Source organism: Rhinopithecus roxellana, chromosome 12 (assembly GCF_007565055.1).
Source record: "Rhinopithecus roxellana isolate Shanxi Qingling chromosome 12, ASM756505v1, whole genome shotgun sequence".
Lineage (NCBI taxonomy): Eukaryota > Metazoa > Chordata > Mammalia > Primates > Cercopithecidae > Rhinopithecus > Rhinopithecus roxellana.
Window position 1 is genome coordinate 4,680,250 of NC_044560.1, and position 18,699 is coordinate 4,698,948.

The following is an 18,699-nucleotide window of genomic DNA, read 5'->3' on the forward strand; positions in this document are numbered from 1 at the left end:
ACAATGATTATCATCATAACCACTTGCAGGACTCTCTAGAAGAATGAGTTCAGACTGTCTCCTGATTTCCCCAATAACTTGCTCTACTCACTCTCACCTCTGGGCCTTGCCTCTAGGTTACCATCCAAATCCCATCTGGTTTCAAGGTTGTTTTCCTAAATCCTCCTTCATAAATCTGAAAGGCAGCTTTAACATCTAAGACCTGAAAGTATCTTTTCCCAAGACCAAAGAAAAGATGGTCCTTCCTTTATCCTCTCCATACAACTTTTGTACCTTTTCCCTTTTGTCTTCAGGCTTTTTTATTCCTAATGGTGTAGCCAATACAAACCTTAGGAGATCTGGAGAAGGGCAGGACACTATAATTTCCATAAAGGCTGACTTGAACAAGATACTTTTATCCAAGATAAACGTAAATGCCTTCAAAATGACTATCACAAAATATTTCAAAGGTCTTAGTTTACTAATGAACCACAACTATCTTCTCTTTCTTGGAGAAGCTTCAAGTCAAGACGTAGACAGTCTACTAAATTCCCTAATTCAACCCCCTTTTCTCCCTACCTTATTCACAACTTTGCTACTTTAGCATAAAGATGCAGAAATAACATTTTAATTACTGAGCCCTAGAAAATAAGGCAGTCAAAACAAGATTAGTATTTAAACGCCTTTTAATTCTCCAGAATAAATTTAATATCTCAGTCTCTAGTAATTATACTGTTGTTGGCAACCTACTAACAATTTTGCCTACAACTATAATTAACGTATCTGTGTGGCAACACTGTAACTTTATATTAAGTTTAGTAACCAAGCATGTTTAGGGCTTGTTAAAAATCCCAGTGATATCTTCAGCACAATCTTCTGCCCTAAAAGCTTCCTACAGCAACAATTAAGAAAAGTGGCAGCTGGGCGCGGTGGTTCACGCCTGTAATCCCAGCACTTTGGGAGGCCGAGGCGGGTGGATCACGAAGTCAGGAGATTGACACCATCCTGGCTAACACGGTGAAACCCCATCTCTACTAAAAATACAAAAAATCAGCCAGGCATGGTGGCGGGCGCCTGTAGTCCCAGCTACTCGGGAGGCTGAGGCAGGAGAACGGCATGAACCTGGGAGGAGGAGCTTGCAGTGAGCCGACATGGCGCCACTGCACTCCAGCCTGGGCGACAGAGCGAGACTCCGTCTCAAAAAATAAAAAGAAAAAAAAAAAAAAAAGAAAAGTGGCACACAATAAAAATATTTTATATACTGCTTATAAAACCAAAACCCATAGGCAACTCCTTCCCATCGTCCCCTCCTCACAATATAGGAAATATAGTAAAACCTACGGCCATAAAGAAGATTTACGCAAAAGATCTACAATCATAAAGTTCCTTAATCATTTACAACAAATTTAGTTTCCTATTCTTCATAAAACAAGGATAAATGTACTATATATGTTCACTGTCTACTCAATCCCAGAGTATTAAAAAATATACAATAGGAAAATAGGAAAAACAATTATAACTCTTCTATAAACACGCTACTTAGCGTACACATTGAATAAACTCTCAGTTAACAATTCTGTTCTTCCTAAGCAAAATTTGAATGATTATAAACAGAGATGATTTGGAAGGCCTAGATCTCAACCTAAGATGCCCAAAGACATGTAAACTGATTACCATCTACCCCTTCCTCCCAGCTTTTTCCTCGTAATTTCCCTCCATCAAGAAAATAAATCAAAATAAATTTTAATCTAACAGTTAAGTTCAAATTAAGCATAGATATTCAGCATTACTGCACAGAATAGTAAAACTTACTTAATAAATATTTTGAGAGGTGATATGCTCTCCAATAGTAAGGGTTCTGGAGACAGCTCAACTTCATTTTCTACTTCCCTCAATTAATAGATATGTGAGCCCAGGCAAGACAGCCAGTAATACCTCTTTGTCTCAATTCCTTCATCTGTGAAATGGGGAAAGAGTACCTGCCATATAATTATTGCAAGGATTCAGTAAGTTAAAATCTGCCTAATTGTGCCTGGCACAACGTAAGTGTTTGTTGTTGTTAATTACTAACTATGGTATTTTTTTCCCACACTAAAAGGCAATTGTTTTTTGAGATGGAGTCTTGCTCTGTCACCCAGGCTGGAGTGCAGTGGCATGAGCTTGGCTCACTGCAACCTCCGCCTCCCAGGTTCAAGCGTTCTTCCCACCTCAGCCTCCCGAGTAGCTAGGATCACAGGCACGTGCCACCGGGCCCAGCTCATTTTTTTGTATTTTTAGTAGAGACCGGGTTTCACCATGTTGGCCAGTCTGGTCTCGAACTCCTGAGCTCAAGTGATTCATCCGCCTCGGCCTCCCAAAGTGCAGGGATTACAGGTGTGAGCCACTGCACCTGGCCTAAAAGGCAATTTTAAAATCTCCCATTTTGCCTCCTCAAGTTTATTCACAGCTAAAGGAATTCTTCAGTAACAGACCAGAACAATGTGGTATGGAAAGAGTAAGTGTAGTTAAATCATTTCCTCATTGAGTTGCTTCTGATACTTCTGGCCCTACAGTTTTCTGATAAGCCAAAACCAAAAGGGCTTCTCAGACATGACTTACCTTTTCCTGTCATCCCTCTCAATTACAAGTCATGTACCACATAATGACCTGTCAGCGGGCTGAACACATGAAGGTCCGCATATATGAGTGGTCCCATAAGATTATATTAATGGGCCGGGCGCAGTGGCTCACCCCTGTAATCCCAGCACTTTGGGAGGCTGAGGCGGGCAGATCACAAGGTCAGGAGTTTGAGACCAGACTGGCCAACATGGTGAAACCCCATCACTACTAAATACAAAACTTAGCTGAGCGTGGTGGTGGGCACCTGTAATCCCAGCTACTTGGGAGGCTTAGGCAGGAGAATCGTTTGAACCCGGGTGGCGGAGGTTGCAATGAGTCAAGATTGCACCACTACACTCTAGCCTGGGTGACAGGGTAAGACTCTGTCTTAAAAAGAAAAAAAAAAAGATTATATTAATAATATCATATTTTTACTATCATATTTGTACCTTTCTATGGTCAGATATGTTTAGATCCACAAATACCACCACTGTGTTAAAATTCCCTACAGTGTTCAGTACAGTAACATACTATTCAGGTTTGTATCCTAGGAGCAATAGGCTCTACCACAGAGCCTAGGTATGGAGTAGGCTACACCCATAGGTTGTGTAAGTATACTCTATGCTGTTCGCACAACAAAATCACCTACCGACACATTTCTCAACACATGACTGTATTTAGACGCCCTTTCTCGGTGCTTTCCTAATAGTCATCACATTGCTTTGATTATTTATCTCTATCTAAGACAATACTAAAATCTCTCTGAAAGCTTTTACACCTAGGCTTGCTGAATAACAAAAACCTAATTTCCTATAGGTGCTCTCAAAAACCTAACTTCATATTTCTTATTCTTATCACCTGTATGTATGTACAAGGCATTCATCACTAAACAACACAACTAAGAACAGCTTTCACCTATACAGTGCACATTCCTTGATAAACTACCTAAAACTGAACTATGAATGCCTGCTTTGTCTAACAGAGAGCCAGAAGTAGCATCCCTTTCACAGTCTTGTGAACTGCATTCCAGACTTTGCTAGCTGCCATTACACCACTTCACACTTCACTAGGCAATTACCAAAAGCAATCACCACCACGATATTGGCTAGACTTTTTAAAATGAACTCCAAAACACCTCTTGAGAGTTGCCAAGAAGGCATTAAAAAAAAAAAAAAATTGGGCATGGTTGCTTTCTCCGATGAGAAACCAACAAATACACATATGAAGGCAGCACAAAGTTTACTTTGGATTTTAATTATGACAATGTCAAAGACTACAACAACAACATTCAAGCAGCAAAGAAAGAGGATGCTGCCACCAAGATGATTTTACCCAGTATCTCTCTTAGCCATTTTGATGTGAAAGATATTTATTTAGCTAAAGAAGCTTATTAAATTATATCATGCAATAAAAAGAAACTCCAAATACACAATAGTAAAAACTCCCTCCAACTCAGTGATAGGTTCAATTATTTCTGCCTTTAAACTTATATTCCCACTGAAAATTTAGTCATTAAAATTAACCACAGGCTTGGCATGGTGGCTCATGCATGTAATACTAGCACTTTGGGAGGCTGAGGCAGGAAGATCCCTTCAGCCCAGGAGTTCAAGACCAGCCCGGGCAATATAGTGAGACCCCATCTCTACAAAAAAATTAAAAGTTAGCTGGGTGTGGTGGCTGTAGTCCCAGCTACTAGGGGAGTGAGGTAGGTGGATCACTTGGCCCCAGGAGGTTGAGGCTGCAGTGGGCCATGACTGTGCCACTGCATTCAGTCTGCTCAACAGAGCAAGACCTTGTCTCACACACACACACACACAAAACTAACCACAAAAACAACTTACATAATTTTTCAAATAGTATGCTATATAGTATACATGATTTCATTTGATCCTCGCAACCTAAGACAGCAGACTGGGAAGGCATCAGCCATATTTCCACTCAATAAATGAAGAACCGAAGGCTCAAATGTCTGATAACAGAGGATGAATATAAATGAAGTATGGTTCATAAATAGAATGGAATATTAAGAAGCTACTGAAATCATGTTCTTGAGGAATATTTAAGAAATGAGGGCCAGGTGTGGTGGTTCACACCTGTAATACCAGCATTTTAGAAGGCCAAGGTAGGAGGATTACTTGGGGCCAGGAATTCAAGACCAGCCTGGGCAACAAAGTGAGAACCCTGTGTCTACCAAAAACAAAACACAAAACTACCCATAAATTCTTAAATACATTCAATCCATCTTTATATTGGTTTTTCATGTTATTGAAAGTAATGGATATATCATAAAAAGAAAACAATATTTAAGGTAATTTCCATAACACCTTCTAGCCATCCAACTCTATGCAATCCCCTTTCTGCACTCTGAGTGCTATTAGAGATGGCACTTCTAGATCACTATGGAATTAAAAATGGTTCAGGCCGGGTGTGGTGGCTCATGGCTTTAATCCCAGCACTTTGGGAGGACAAGGCAGGCAGATTACTTGAGGTCAGGAGTTTGAGACCAGACTGGCGAACATGGTGAAACCCCGTCTCTACTAAACATACAAAATTAGCCAGGTATGGTAGCGCCCACCTGTAGTCCCAGCTACTTGGGAGGCTGAGGCAGGAGAATCGTTTGAACCCAGGAAGCAGAGGTTGCAGTGAGCTGAGATCGTACCACCGCACTCCAGTCCGGGTGACAAAGTGAGACTCCGCCTCAAAAATAAATAAATAAATAAGGTTCGGCAGGGTGCGGTGGCTCATACCTATAATCTCAGCAATTTGGGAGGCTGAGGCGGGCGGATCACGAGGCCAGGAGTTCAAGACCAGCCTGGCCAACATGGTGAAACCCCATCTCTACTAAAAATACAAAAATGAGCAGCCGGGCATGGTGGCTCACGCCTGTAATCCCAGCACATTGGGAGGCCGAGGCAGGCGGATCACAAGGTCAGGAGACCAAGACTATCCTGGCTAACATGGTGAAACCCCATCTCTACTAAAAATACAAAAAAATTAGCCGGGTATAGTGGCAGGTGCCTGTAGTCCCAGGTACTCAGGAGGCTTGGCAGGAGAATGGCATGAACCCAGGAGGCAGAGCTTGCAGTGAGCCGAGATTGCGCCACTGCACTCCAGCCTGGGCGATAGAGCAAGACTCTGTCTCAAAAAATAAATAAATAAAATAAATAAGCCAGGCATGGTGGTGGGCGCCTATAGTCCCCGCTACTCAGGAGTCTGAGGCAGGAGAATCCCTTGAACCTGGGAGGCAGAGGTTGCAGTGAGCCGAGACTGTGCCACTGCACTCCAGCCTGGGTGACAGAGCAAGACTGTGTCTCAAAAAAATAATAATAATAAAATAAAACATAAAAATGAAAACGGTTCAATATCTAGGAACACATTTGTGTTCTAACATTTGTCCTGAATATTAAAGCATATAATTACACTTTTAAAAAACCAACAAAACTAGTTGTAATATACCCGTATTACAAAATTTCAAAAGTTGTATAGAAAAATAGTAACACTAAAAATATTAGAAATAATTTGTTCAGCAGCAATAAAAAAAATTAGAAGATAGAAAAAGCAAACTAAAAAACAGTACATATAATCCAATTACGTAAAACTCTTAATATGTGTAAAGTGCAAGGAAAAGATTAGAGGACTATAGATCCAGATGTTAATGGTAGTTCTCTCTGCATGGTGACATTAGAAATAATTTTGCTTGTGTCAGTATCCATCAAAACTGAAAGAACGGGCAGATCACTTGAGCCCAAGAGTTGGGACCAGCATGGGCAACATGGTTTTTTGTAGAAACTCTCTCTACAAAAAATACTAAAATTAGCCAGGTGTGGTGCCACACGACTGTGGTCCCAGCTACTGGAGAGGCTGAGGTGAGAGTACTGCTTGAGCCAGGGAGGGCAAAGCTACAGTGAGCCAAGATCATGCCACTGCACTCCAGCATGGGTGATAGACCCTGTCTCAAAAAAACCAAAAACAAAAAAACTGAAAGAAAAAAGTACCAAAAAAAAATCCATCCAAAGCAGCAGTACGCTGTGGTTAAGGAGGTAAGAATACAGATGACTTTTCTTTCTCATTTCTTTATTATTCACAATGTTCATAATTTACATGCATTTACATTTATTTTCATGTGGTTATAGTAATTTATACTAGAAAAAGTATACAAACTTAAATGCATTACTTTCTTTTCGTTTTTTTTTTTTTTTTGGATGGGGTCTTACTGTCTCACCCAGGCTGGAGTGCAGCGACACAAGCTTGGCTCACTGCAACCTCCACCTTCCGGGCTCAAGAAATCTTCCCACCGAGTAGCTGCAACCACAGGCGCGCACCACCATGCCCAGCTAACTTTTTGTGTTTTTGGTAGAGACAGGGTTTTGCCATGTTGCCCAGGCTGGTCTCCAACTCCTGAGCTCAAGCAATCTGCGCATCTCAGGCTCCCAAAGTGCTGAGATTACAGGCATGAGTCACCACACCTGGCCTAAATGCATTCCTTTCTGTATTTTTATTTATTTATTTATTTATTTGAGACAAAGTTTTGCTCTTGTCGCCCAGGATGGAGTGCAAGTAGCTGGGATTACAGGTGCCCACCACCACACCTGGCTAATTTTTGTATTTTTAGTACAGATGAGATTTCACCATGCTGCCCAGGCTGGTCTCGAAATCCTGACCTGAGGTGATCTACCAGCCTTGGCCTCCCAAAGTGCTAGGATTATAGGCATGAGCCACTGTGCCCAACCTAAATGCATTACTTTCTAAACTCTCTTTCCAAATCTCCATTTTGCCCTTCCTCCATCCCAAATTTTCTTTCTTTCTTTCTTTTTTCCTGAAACAGTGTCTCACTCCATTGCCTAGGCTAGAGCACAGTGGCGTGATCACAGCTCACTGCAGCCTTGACCTCCAGGGATCAAGTGATCCTCCCACCTCAGCCTCCCTAGTAGCTAGGACTACAGGTGCGTACCACCACGCCCAGCTAACTTATTTGTATTTTTTGTAGAGACAGGGTTTCGCCATGTTGCCTAGCTAGTCTCAAACTCCTGGACTCAAGCAATCCACCTGCCTCAGCCTCCCAAAGTGCTGGGATTACAGGCATTGAGTCACTGCACCCAGCCCCAGATTTTCAATAGTGGACGTGAAATCATTATTTCTATCAGTTACGCTGTGAGGCATTTGGTTTAGAAATGTATGTGTGAATGAAAAAGCCAGTAAGACATATATAAACAGGAAAAAAGAGTCAGAGCTACTTCTATCCCAACCAAGATTGGGCGCTGGGGAAAAAAAAGATCCTGGCAAAGGAAGGTTGTTAAATATATGAATGAAATTCACCAAAGGGCAAGAGACAATTTGTGGGTAAAAATAAAGTAAAATAGCACAGTTCAGTCACTTGATGGAGTGTACCTCATATTATATGTGAAAACCAATTTCATCTACCTCCTGTTTTTGAGTGCATTTATATAGGTTTAATGTCTCCAGATTTACACAAATAACCTAACCATAAATGTACGTGGTTAGATCGTTCACTTTGGCTTATTTCCCTTTTTACCAAGTAATCAGACAATAAGAAATGCTTCTAAAGTGGGAGAACCTTGGAATATAATGGGATATTATTGAACAGAGCTATTTGTATGTGCTTGGGACTCCAAATGTCAAGGCAGTAACATTTATTTTTGCCATGGAAAGTATTTCCTCCAAGACCAGAAAGTGCTTAAATAAAATAGCTACTTCTCAGTTTTCAGATTTAGCACATTCCCTAAAGTACTCTTCATACTCTTCGACTTTTTCATAAGAGTCTATGGCAGAAACATTCTAGTGCATTCCATCTGCAATCAGTTATAATCCTTGCGAGCAGCAGTCCAGGCCAGTTTGCCAGCAAAGCAGCCTTTTTAATGCAGCTAACACATGTGTATAGCATATTCATTTCCAACAAGTCTATGTTCAAAATGCATGCCCACTTCCAATCTAAGCCCAATGGTGTTAAAAAAAAAAAAAAAATCAATAATACTTTCTAAACATAGCATCTTTCACACAAATGTTAAAAATCTCTCACTTAAAAATTATTTGGCATACATATTAGTCAAATTACTAAGAAAATGCCATAGAAGGCTGAAAACAGAAACAGAAAACAAGTAGAAAACGGAAAATGCAAATATTCTACAGAAAAAAGTTCCTCACACAATAGACATAATGGTTTTCATATGATTAATTGCTTTCGAAGAACAGATACCTTTCAAAGGAACCAAACTGACTGTAAATCTCCGAGCCAGGACAACGTATTTAGCTAGAAAACTAACCGCCATTTTTGCAAGACTGATTAACCTACTGAGGATTTTTGTTTCAGTAGACTAATGCTAATTTAAAAGTCACAAATTACTCCTGCCGAAATTGTACATGCAGGGAAACAATGTGTTATAATCAGCTGAGGGTAGGAGTACCATTATCCAGTCCTAACACTACAACTAATAAGCTCTAATAAGCTACAATTCTGAAATTTTTCCCAAATATACCATATGGTTTTGTTTGTTTTTTTGTTTATTTTGAGATAGAGTCTTGCTCTGCCACTCAGGCTGGAATGCAGTGGCACAATCTTGGCTCTCTGCAACCTCTACCTCCAGGGTTTAAGTGATTCTTCTGCCTCAGCCTCCCGAGCAGCTGGGACTACAGGCGCGCATCACCATGCCAGGCTAATTTTTGTATTTTTAGTAGAGATGGGGTTTCACCATATTGGCCAGGCTGGTCTCAAAACTCCTGACCTCGTGATCCACCTGCCTCGGCCTCCCAAAGTGCTGGGATTACAGGCTTGAGCCACCATGCTCGGCCCAAATATACTATATGTTTAGTTTAAATCTTACATCCCAAGGTCCAGTTTAAATGGAATATCTATCATCAATAAATCCTTACATTTGCTCTTTGCCAAATTCACATTTACACCTTTTTTTTTGAGACAGTGTTTTGGTCTTGTTGCCCAGGCTGGAGTGCAGTGGCTCAAGTGAATCAAGTGATTCTCCTGCCTCAGCCTCCTGAGCAGCTGGGATTACAGGCACACTCCACCATGCCCAGCTAATTTTTTGTATTTTTAGTAGAGGCAAGGTTTCATCATGTTGGTCAGGCTGTTCTCAAACTCCTGACCTTGGGTGATCCACTCACCTCGGCCTCCCAAACTGCAGGGATTACAAGCATGGGGTCACTGCACCTGGCCTATACTTTCTAATAATCCTTTTTTTTTTTTTTTTTTTTTTTTGTCTGGGTGCAGTGGCTCATGCCCATAATCCCAGCACTTTGGGAGGCCAAGGCAGGTGGACTGCTTGAGCTCAGGAGTCCACCTGAGCTCAACATGGTGAGACCCCATCTCTACCAAAACTACAAAAATTTGCCAGGCATAGTGCTGCACACCTGTGGTCCCAATTACTCCAGAGGCTGAGGTGGGAGGATCTCTTGAGCCCAGGAGAAGGAAGTTGCAGTGAGCCGAGATGGTGCCACTGTACTCCAGCCTGGGTAACAAGAGTGAGATCCTGTTTCAAAAAATAAAATAAAATAATCATCCTTTGTTATGACAACTACCACTTTGATCACTTTTTATCCTGTATTGAAATTATCTTGGCCGAGCACAGTGGCTCACACCTGTAATCCCAGCACTTTGGGAGGCTGAGGCAGGCGGACGACCTGAGGTCAGGAGTTCAAGACCAGCCTGGCCAACATGGTGAGACCCTATCTCTATTAAAAATACAAACATTGGCCGGGCGCAGTGGCTCAAGCCTGTAATCCCAGCACTTTGGGAGGCCGAGACGGGCGGATCACGAGGTCAGGAGATCGAGACCATCCTGGCTAACACGGTGAAACCCCATCTCTATTAAAAAATACAAAAAACTAGCCAGGTGAGGTGGCGGGCACCTGTAGTCCCAGCTACTTGGGAGACTGAGGCAGGAGAATGGCGTAAACCTGGGAGGTGGAGCTTGCAGTGAGCTGAGATCCAGCCACTGCACTCCAGCCTGGGCGACAGAGCGAGACTCCGTCTCAAAAAAAAAAAAATACAAAAATTAGCCAGGTGTGGTGGCAGGTACCTGTAATTCCAGCTACTCGGGAGTCTGAGGCAGAAGAATCACTTGAACCTGAGAGGCAGAGGTTTCAGATCAGGAGTGGGAGACCAGCCGCTGGTCTCCCAGAGACCACACCACTGCACTTCAGCCTGGGTGACAGAGCAAAACTCCGTTTCAAAAAAAAAAAAAAAAAAAAGGAAAAAAAAAGAACTTATTTTAATATGTCTAGTCTCTCCAACCACAAATTTTAAAAACTATTTAAGGGAGGCTGGGTACAGTGGCTCATACCTGCAATCCCAAGACTTTGGGAGGCCAAGGCGAGGATCGCTCGAGCCCAGGAATTCAAGACCAGCCTACACAATACAGTGAGCCCTCGTCTCTATAGAAAATAGAAAAAAACTAGCTGGGCATAGTGGCACATGCCTGTAGTCCCAGCTACTTGGGAGGCTGAGACAGGAGGATTGATTGAACCTAGAAGGTCAAGGCTGTGGTGAGCCATGATTGCACCACTGCACTCCAGCCTGCGTGACAGAGCGAGACCTTGTCTCAAAAACAAAAAAAGAAAAACCAAAAAAACAGCCAGGCGCGACAGTTCATGCCTATAATCCCAGCACTCTGGGGGGCCAAGGCAGATGGATCACTTGAAGGCAGGAGTTTGCAATGAGCCTGGCCAACATGGTGAAACTACATCTCCACTAAAAACATAAAAATGAGCCAGGCATAGTGGCAGGTGCCTGTAATCCCAACTACTCAAGACACTGAGGCAGGAGAATTGCTTGAACCCAGGAGACAGAGGTTGCCGTGAGCCAGATCACACAACTGCACTCCAGCCTGGATGACAATGTGAGATTCTATCTCAAAAAAAAAAAAAAAGTTCCTTAAGAGCAGGGTCCCATGGTATAACTCTGTGATCCCTACAGCCTAACATTATAGCAAACTTGCAAATCGGATAGAAGGGTTGGAAGGATACTCAAGGCAGAGCAGAGCCACTCAGCCTATTGTCTAGAAAGGTTTTGGACAAAGTATGGTGGAAAAGCCAGTAGGCATTCAGCATTGTACTGAAAACAACCCTCTTTGGTAGCCATATATAAGTAAAATATGTAATATTACCTCCAGTTTATAGTTGAGGAAACCAAAACTTGGCCAGGCGCGGTGGGTCACGCCTGTAATCCCAGCACGTTGCAAGGCTGAGGTGGGTGGATCACCTGAGATCAGGAGTTTGAGACCAGCCTGGCCAACATGGTGAAACCCTGTCTCTACTGAAAATACAAAAATTAGCCAGGTGTGGTGGCAGGCCCCTGAGATCATGCCTGCACTCCAGCCTGGGTGACAGAGTGAGACTCCATCTCAAAAAAGAGAAAAAAAAACAGCTTTATTGAGATACAATTTATATACCATAAAGTTCACCGGTTTAAAGTATCCGATTCAATGTTGACTTTTGCATCTCTTTTTCTTTGACAATTTTTCATAGGATATAATTCACAGAACTGTTGGCAATATTGACATGGAAGAGTGAACTACAATGGTACAATTATTTAGCCTTCCACTTTTAAGTTTTTTAAAATATATATATGGGGTGTCTCAAAAACAGACTCTTTTTTTTGAAGCAGGGTCTTGCTCTATTGCCCAGTCTGAAGTGCAGTGACAAGAACACAGCTCACTGCAGCCTCAACTCCTAGACTCAAGTAATCCTCCTGCCCCGGCCTCCCAAAGTGCTGGGATTACAGGCATTAGCCACCACACCCAGCCTTCAAATATTTTTTTAAAAAAAGATTGTTACAAGCCCTTATCTGTCAAGTTCAGAGAAGAGTATAAGCAATGGAACATTCAAAGTTGTATGTGAACTACCTGAAATGTGGGCTGCAATATCTAGCTAGATTTTGGTGGAACAAACATTTCCACCAGTGAAATCCTCTACACAGAACATTGGCAAATGGAGCATAAGCTAATGAGGTTAGAATGTGTACTTCAGCATTAACTTGTGTCTGAAAGGGTGATGATTCTTCTGTATCACAAAATTACAGATTTAAAGTCAGTAGAGCCTACCTCTATTTTAATTAATAATTTGCCTATGAACCCATATCAAGAAATTTGGTAGTGCAGGTATAAAAAAAACAATTCATTTTTTCCCTAAGCAATTCTACAGCAATTCTACAGAGAAACAAACTATGAAGCAATTACTGATAATTTTAGTAATAATGTGTAAGTTTACTATATATTATATCCATTGCCCAGCTCAAAATCACTGAAAAGTTCTCAGATCATCTTGGCAAAATCAAGTATCATTTAAAATCTAGAAAGAAAAACAATGAATCTTGCAGCCTCAATAGGTATATTTCACATTAGGACTCAGCAAAAAGCACTGTCTATACCTTTATTATCATTAAAATTTCAATTTAATAAGCATAAACACTTGCTAAATTAGTTCAGTTATTCAGGGTTTCTCAAATGTACGGGATAAAATAAATAGTCCATATTTAAATATACTACAGCAAACACCACAGAGGGGAAAACATTCAATGGATCATTCACAATAGCAAAGTTCAAAGTGTTAACATACAAATGTTCATCTATTCTGAACACAGCAAGAAGACAGGGAAAGGAAGAAAGGAAAGTAAGATACACAGCTGAGAGAAAACAACATGTACTCACTGGTCGAGTTGCCTTGCATCTGAATGATGCATTTGGATTCCTTGCTGGTCTCTCGAGAATTGAAGGGCCTTACCCGGACAGCCACCTTCACTGAGGCTCCCGACATTTTAATGGCCTTGTTATATATATGCAGTCCAGAAATAAAGAACCAAATCTTCTTTTGAAGTTATAGCCAAGTTTCCTTTGAAAAGAAAAAAATTCCATATGAGGTAGTCAGAATTAAAGCAAGCATGGGCTAACTTAAGCATAACAACTACTATCTTAGTTCTATTTCTGTTTCCATTTATAAAAACGATGTTCGGCCGGGCGCGGTGGCTCAAGCCTATAATCCCAGCACTTTGGGAGGCCGAGACGGGCGGATTACGAGGTCAGGAGATCGAGACCATCCTGGCTAACATGGTGAAACCCCGTCTCTACTAAAAATACAAAAAACTAGCCGGGCGACGTGGCGGGCGCCTGTAGTCCCAGCTACTTGGGAGGCTGAGGCAGGAGAATGGCGTGAACCCGGGAGGCGGAGCTTGCAGTGAGCTGAGATCGGGCCACTGCACTCCAGCCTGGGCGACAGAGCAAGACTCCGTCTCAAAAAAAAAAAAAAAAAAAAAACGATGTTCATCCCATTTCTCCCATGCAAATCTTTTTTTTTTTAATTTATTTTATTTTATTTTTTTTGAGATGGAGTCTCGCTCTGTCGCCCAGGTTGGAGTGCAGTGGCGCGATCTCGGCTCACTGCAAACTCCGCCTCCCGGGTTCACACCATTCTCCTGCCTCAGCCTCCCGAGTAGCTGGGACTACAGGCGCCCGCCACCTCGCTCGGTTAGTTTTTTTGTATTTTTGTTTAGTAGAGACGGGGTTTCACTGGGTTAGACAGGATGGTCTCGATCTCCTGACCTCGTGATCCGCCCGTCTCGGCCTCCCAAAGTGCTGGGATTACAGGCTTGAGCCACCGCGCCCGGCCACAAATCCTTTTTTGTTTGTTTTGTTTTGTTTTTCAAGAGACGGGGTCTTGTTATGTTGGTGTTTGAACTCCAGGGTTCAAGTGATCCTCCTGCCTCAGTCTTCTAAGTAGCTCGGACTACAGGCACACACCACTGTGCCTGGCCTCCCCTACAAATCTTATATTCCCAACAGTAAATTATTAAATAGAAAATTGAAGACCAAAATTTGTTTTCCTTTTCTATTATCTCCTTCTTATACCTAAAAAGTCCCTACTTATTAATAAAAAATGTAACTACAAAGTAACACGTATCTCTCTCTCTCTCTCTCTGTTTCTGGATCAATCTTCAATAATAAATGAAAACACAAAATGTTTATTTGCTGAAGAAGTTCCTTAAACAGATAACTTTCCATGGGCAAATCACTTACTACTTCTCTTTAAAGAAGGGCGTTGGGCCAGATGTGGTGGCTCATGCCTCTAATCCCAGCACTTTGGGAAGTCAAGCTTGGTGGATCACCTGAGGTCAGGAGTTCAAGACCAGCCTGGCCAACATGGTAAAACCTCATCTCCACTAAAAATACAAAAATTAGCCAGGCATGGTGGTGTGCGCCTGTGATCCCAGCTACTGGGGAGGCTGAGGCAGAAGAATCGCTTGAACCCGGGAGGTGGAGGCTGCAATGAGCCTGAGATCGTACCACGGCACTCCAGCCTGGGCAACAAGGCAAGACACCATCTCAAAAAAAAAAAAAGTGCACTGAACTCTCTATACGGTAATTATAGTTTGAAACATTTGGTTACATGATGTATATACTGTGTAATTAAACAGCAAAGGACAAAGACACTTTCTACTCAATTCCTTTAACTATGCAGTGATTTCTTCTAACTTCTAGGTTTTCTTTTGTTTTGTGTTTTTTTAAGACGGAGTTTTGCTCCTGTTGCCCAGGCTGGAGTGCAATGTCACAACCTTGGCTCACTGCAACCTCTGCCTCCCGGATTCAACAATTCTCCTGCCTCAGCCTCCCGAGTAGCTGGGATTAGATTACCAGCGTGCGCCACCACACCCAGCTAATTTTTGTATTTTTAGTAGAGATGGGGGTTTCACCATGTCAACCAGGCCAGTTTCGAACTCCTCACCTCACATTCACCTGCCTCGGGCTCCCGAAGTGCTGGGATTACAAGCGTGAGCCACTGCGCCCAGCCAATTTCCTTTAACTTCGAAGATCCCTCAGATATATCACTGACTCATGGCAGAGTCAAATCATTACATTTCACTACTGAATGAAGTAATAGGAAAAACGTGAACATTTTTTAGAGGACTAGTTTCCCTCCCAACAGAAGAAAGCCAACACTACTGTGTGAAAAGAATCCAAATAAGTAACTCCTGTAAGAAACAACCGGCAGGGTGCGGTGGCTCACACCTGTAATCCCAGCACTTTAGGAGGCCAAGGCAGGTGGATTACTTGAGGTCAGGAGTTCAAGACCAGCCTGGCCAACATTGTAAAACCCCCGTCTCTACTAAAAACACAAAAATTAGCCAGGTGTGGTGGCACGCACCTGTAATCCCAGCTACTCAGGAGGCTGAGGCAGGAGAATCGCTTGAACCCAGGAGGTAGAGGTTGCAATGAGCTGAGATCGCCCCACTGCACTCCAGCCTGGGCCACAGAGTGAGACACCGTCTCAAAAAAAAAAAAAAAAAAAGAAAGAAAGAAAAGAAACAACCGGCCGGGCGCGGTGGCTCAAGCCTGTAATCCCAGCACTTTGGGAGGCCGAGGCGGGTGGATCACGAGGTCAGGAGATCGAGACTCTCCTGGCTAACACGGTGAAACCCCGTCTCTACTAAAAATACAAAAAACTAGCCGGGCGCGGTGGCGGGCGCCTGTAGTCCCAGCTACTCGGAGGCTGAGGCGGGAGAATGGAAGGAACCCGGGAGGCGGAGCTTGCAGTGAGCCGAGATCGCGCCACTGCACTCCAGCCTGGGTGACACAGCGAGACTCAGTCTCAAAAAAAAAAAAAGAAAAGAAACAACCAATTTTTCTAGTCAGAAAAAACTCTACACTGTATCCAATATAGAATCTTTTTCAAGAATAACCAAACAAAGGAAAAATCTAAAAAAGAAAAGTAATTACGAATCCAATTAACAGGAACCATTACAGAACTTAAATCTGACCAATATTTTTTCCAGATAATTAGGAATGCTAACCTCCAACTACACAACACTATAACCGATGTGTTCCCAAGAAAAGGAAAAATAAATAAAATAAAAACCAAAGTCACTCTCTACCTCAATGCTACCTGTCCAGGCTACCGTACAGTGGCACAATCATAGCTCACTGTAACCTTGAACTCCTGGGCTCAAGTGATCCTCTCACCTCAACCTCCCAAATAGCTGCGACTATAGGCACACACCAACACACCCAACTAATATTTTATTTTATTTGTAGAGACAAAGTCTTGTTATGTTGCCCAGTCTGTTCTCAAACTCCTGCCTCAGGCTTCCAAAGTGCTGGGATTACAGGTGTGAGCCACCATGTCTGGCCCCTAATTTTCTTAATAGCATCATCGCTATTTGAAATTCTTGTTTTTTGGAGCATGTCTATTGTCCATCTCTCACAGTCTCTCACTCTACCACCAGAATGCTCGGAGATCTCCTGTCTTGCTGGCTAGCACTTACAACAGTACCTGACATAAGAGTTCAGTAAATGTTGATGAAATGAATTAATGAAATATATTTCCCAGTTGTGAGAATTATCTGTTTAAGTCCTTTGCCCAGTTTACTGATTATTTTTTCAAATGTTTACATATTTTTATATTAATCTTTTTCTATTTGCTACAGTGTTTTTTCTAGTCTGTTTCCCATTTTATTTTACATTAAACTGATGGTTCTTTATTTAAATATCAAATATTTTTATGATTACATGCATCAAATGAGAACTTAGTATTTATTAACCTTCCCAATAAATATAGCATGACTTATATTCACTAGTTGAGTACTATGCCGAGAGAATGAATGATGCATTCAGAAAAAGCAAGACATAAAACACATTCCAACCTCCCAGAGTTCCCTTTGAAATACAGCCATCATCTTAACTCTCCTCTTGTCCAAAAACCCATTATCTTCTCCCTTAAACTAGCAATCTCTGCCAAGCTACCCTTGTCTATCAACAATACTCTCCCAAGCCCCAATACCATAAATGTTGGAGTCATCTTTGTCACTACTCTTTGAAACCTTGTATTATTACCAACATTATTCACAAAATACCATATGGAAACTTTTAAGATATAAAGTTGCTTTATTTTATCCCTTCCTTCCTCTCATTCCCACTGACATTACCTCAATCCATGTCCTTACTACCACATACCTAGGATACTTATAATAGCTGGACTGTTGTTTGAGCTTTTAATCTTTGATCCAATAGTCCTTAAACAGAGTTGTATGAAACAGAATGACACGGGGGTCTTTTGAAAAACAAAAGCGTCTAGACTCTCCTAGTCTGGTATTCAACAGTTTCCAGATGGGCCCCAGATATGGATTTGTTGATTTGGGTTAATTTTCAAAGATGATGTCACAAATACCCAGCTAAGAAGCACTGCTTTAAACCACTGCTCAACCCTGTTGTAAGATCAACCCCTCTAAAGCGTGACTTTCAACGTCACTTCCAATAGCAAGAACGTTTTGTTGTTCCTAACATGTAAAAAAATGACTGCAAATTGATTTTTAAAAACCAAATCTATACATTCGTAAGTTTATGATACTTTAAAAAAAAAAAAAATTCATGGCCGGGCGCGGTGGCTCAAGCCTGTAATCCCAGCACTTTGGGAGGCCGAGACGGGCGGATCAAGAGGTCAGGAGATCGAGACCATCCTGGCTAACATGGTGAAACCCCCGTCTCTACTAAAAAATACAAAAAACTAGCCGGGCGAGGTGGCGGGCGCCTGTAGTCCCAGCTACTCGGGAGGCTGAGGCAGGAGAATGGCGTAAACCCGGGAGGCGGAGCTTGCAGTGAGCTGAGATCCGGCCACTGCACTCCAGCCCAGGTGACAGAGCGAGACTCCGTCTCAAAAAAAAAAAAAAAATTCATTAATATATCAATGGTTACAGAGAGAAAAAGACGCATTATCCTGAAAACAGCAAATAAAACAGAAGTAAGCATACATTTAGTCTGTAGCGCCTGTATAAAATATTCCAGGATAAGCAAATAGTCAATGAGGGTAAGTTCTTTTTTTTTTTTTTTTTTTTTTCTTTTCTTTTCTTTTCTTTTTTTTGAGATGGAGTCTCACTCTGTCACCCAGGTCAGGCTGGAGTGCAATGACATGATCTTGGTTCACTGCAACCTCCTTCTCCTGGATTCAAGCAATTCTCCTGCCTTAGTCTCCTGAGTAGCTGGGATTACAGAAGCCCACCACCACGCCCAGGTAATTTTTGTAGTTTTAGTAGAGACGGGATTTCACGATGCTGGCCAGGCTGATCTCAAACTCCTGACCTCAGGTGATCTGCCTGCCTCCGTCTCCCAA

General features: G+C 42.1%; 1 protein-coding gene across 7 annotated transcripts in view; it reads right to left on the reverse strand.

Moving 5' to 3' along the window:
* Window positions 1-18,699, reverse strand: part of KIF1B (kinesin family member 1B) — a 180,382-nt gene that overhangs the window by 143,282 nt on the left and 18,401 nt on the right. For 6 of the 7 annotated variants that reach the window (XM_030912835.1, XM_030912838.1, XM_030912836.1 and 3 more), the window contains exon 2: window positions 13,254-13,434. In XM_030912835.1, coding sequence (XP_030768695.1) covers window positions 13,254-13,359 — 106 coding nt within the window. In that variant the 5' untranslated portion in view covers window positions 13,360-13,434. Of the gene's footprint in view, window positions 1-13,253; window positions 13,435-18,699 lie in introns of those variants that run through there. The other variant, XM_010364168.2, reaches the window with a different exon arrangement.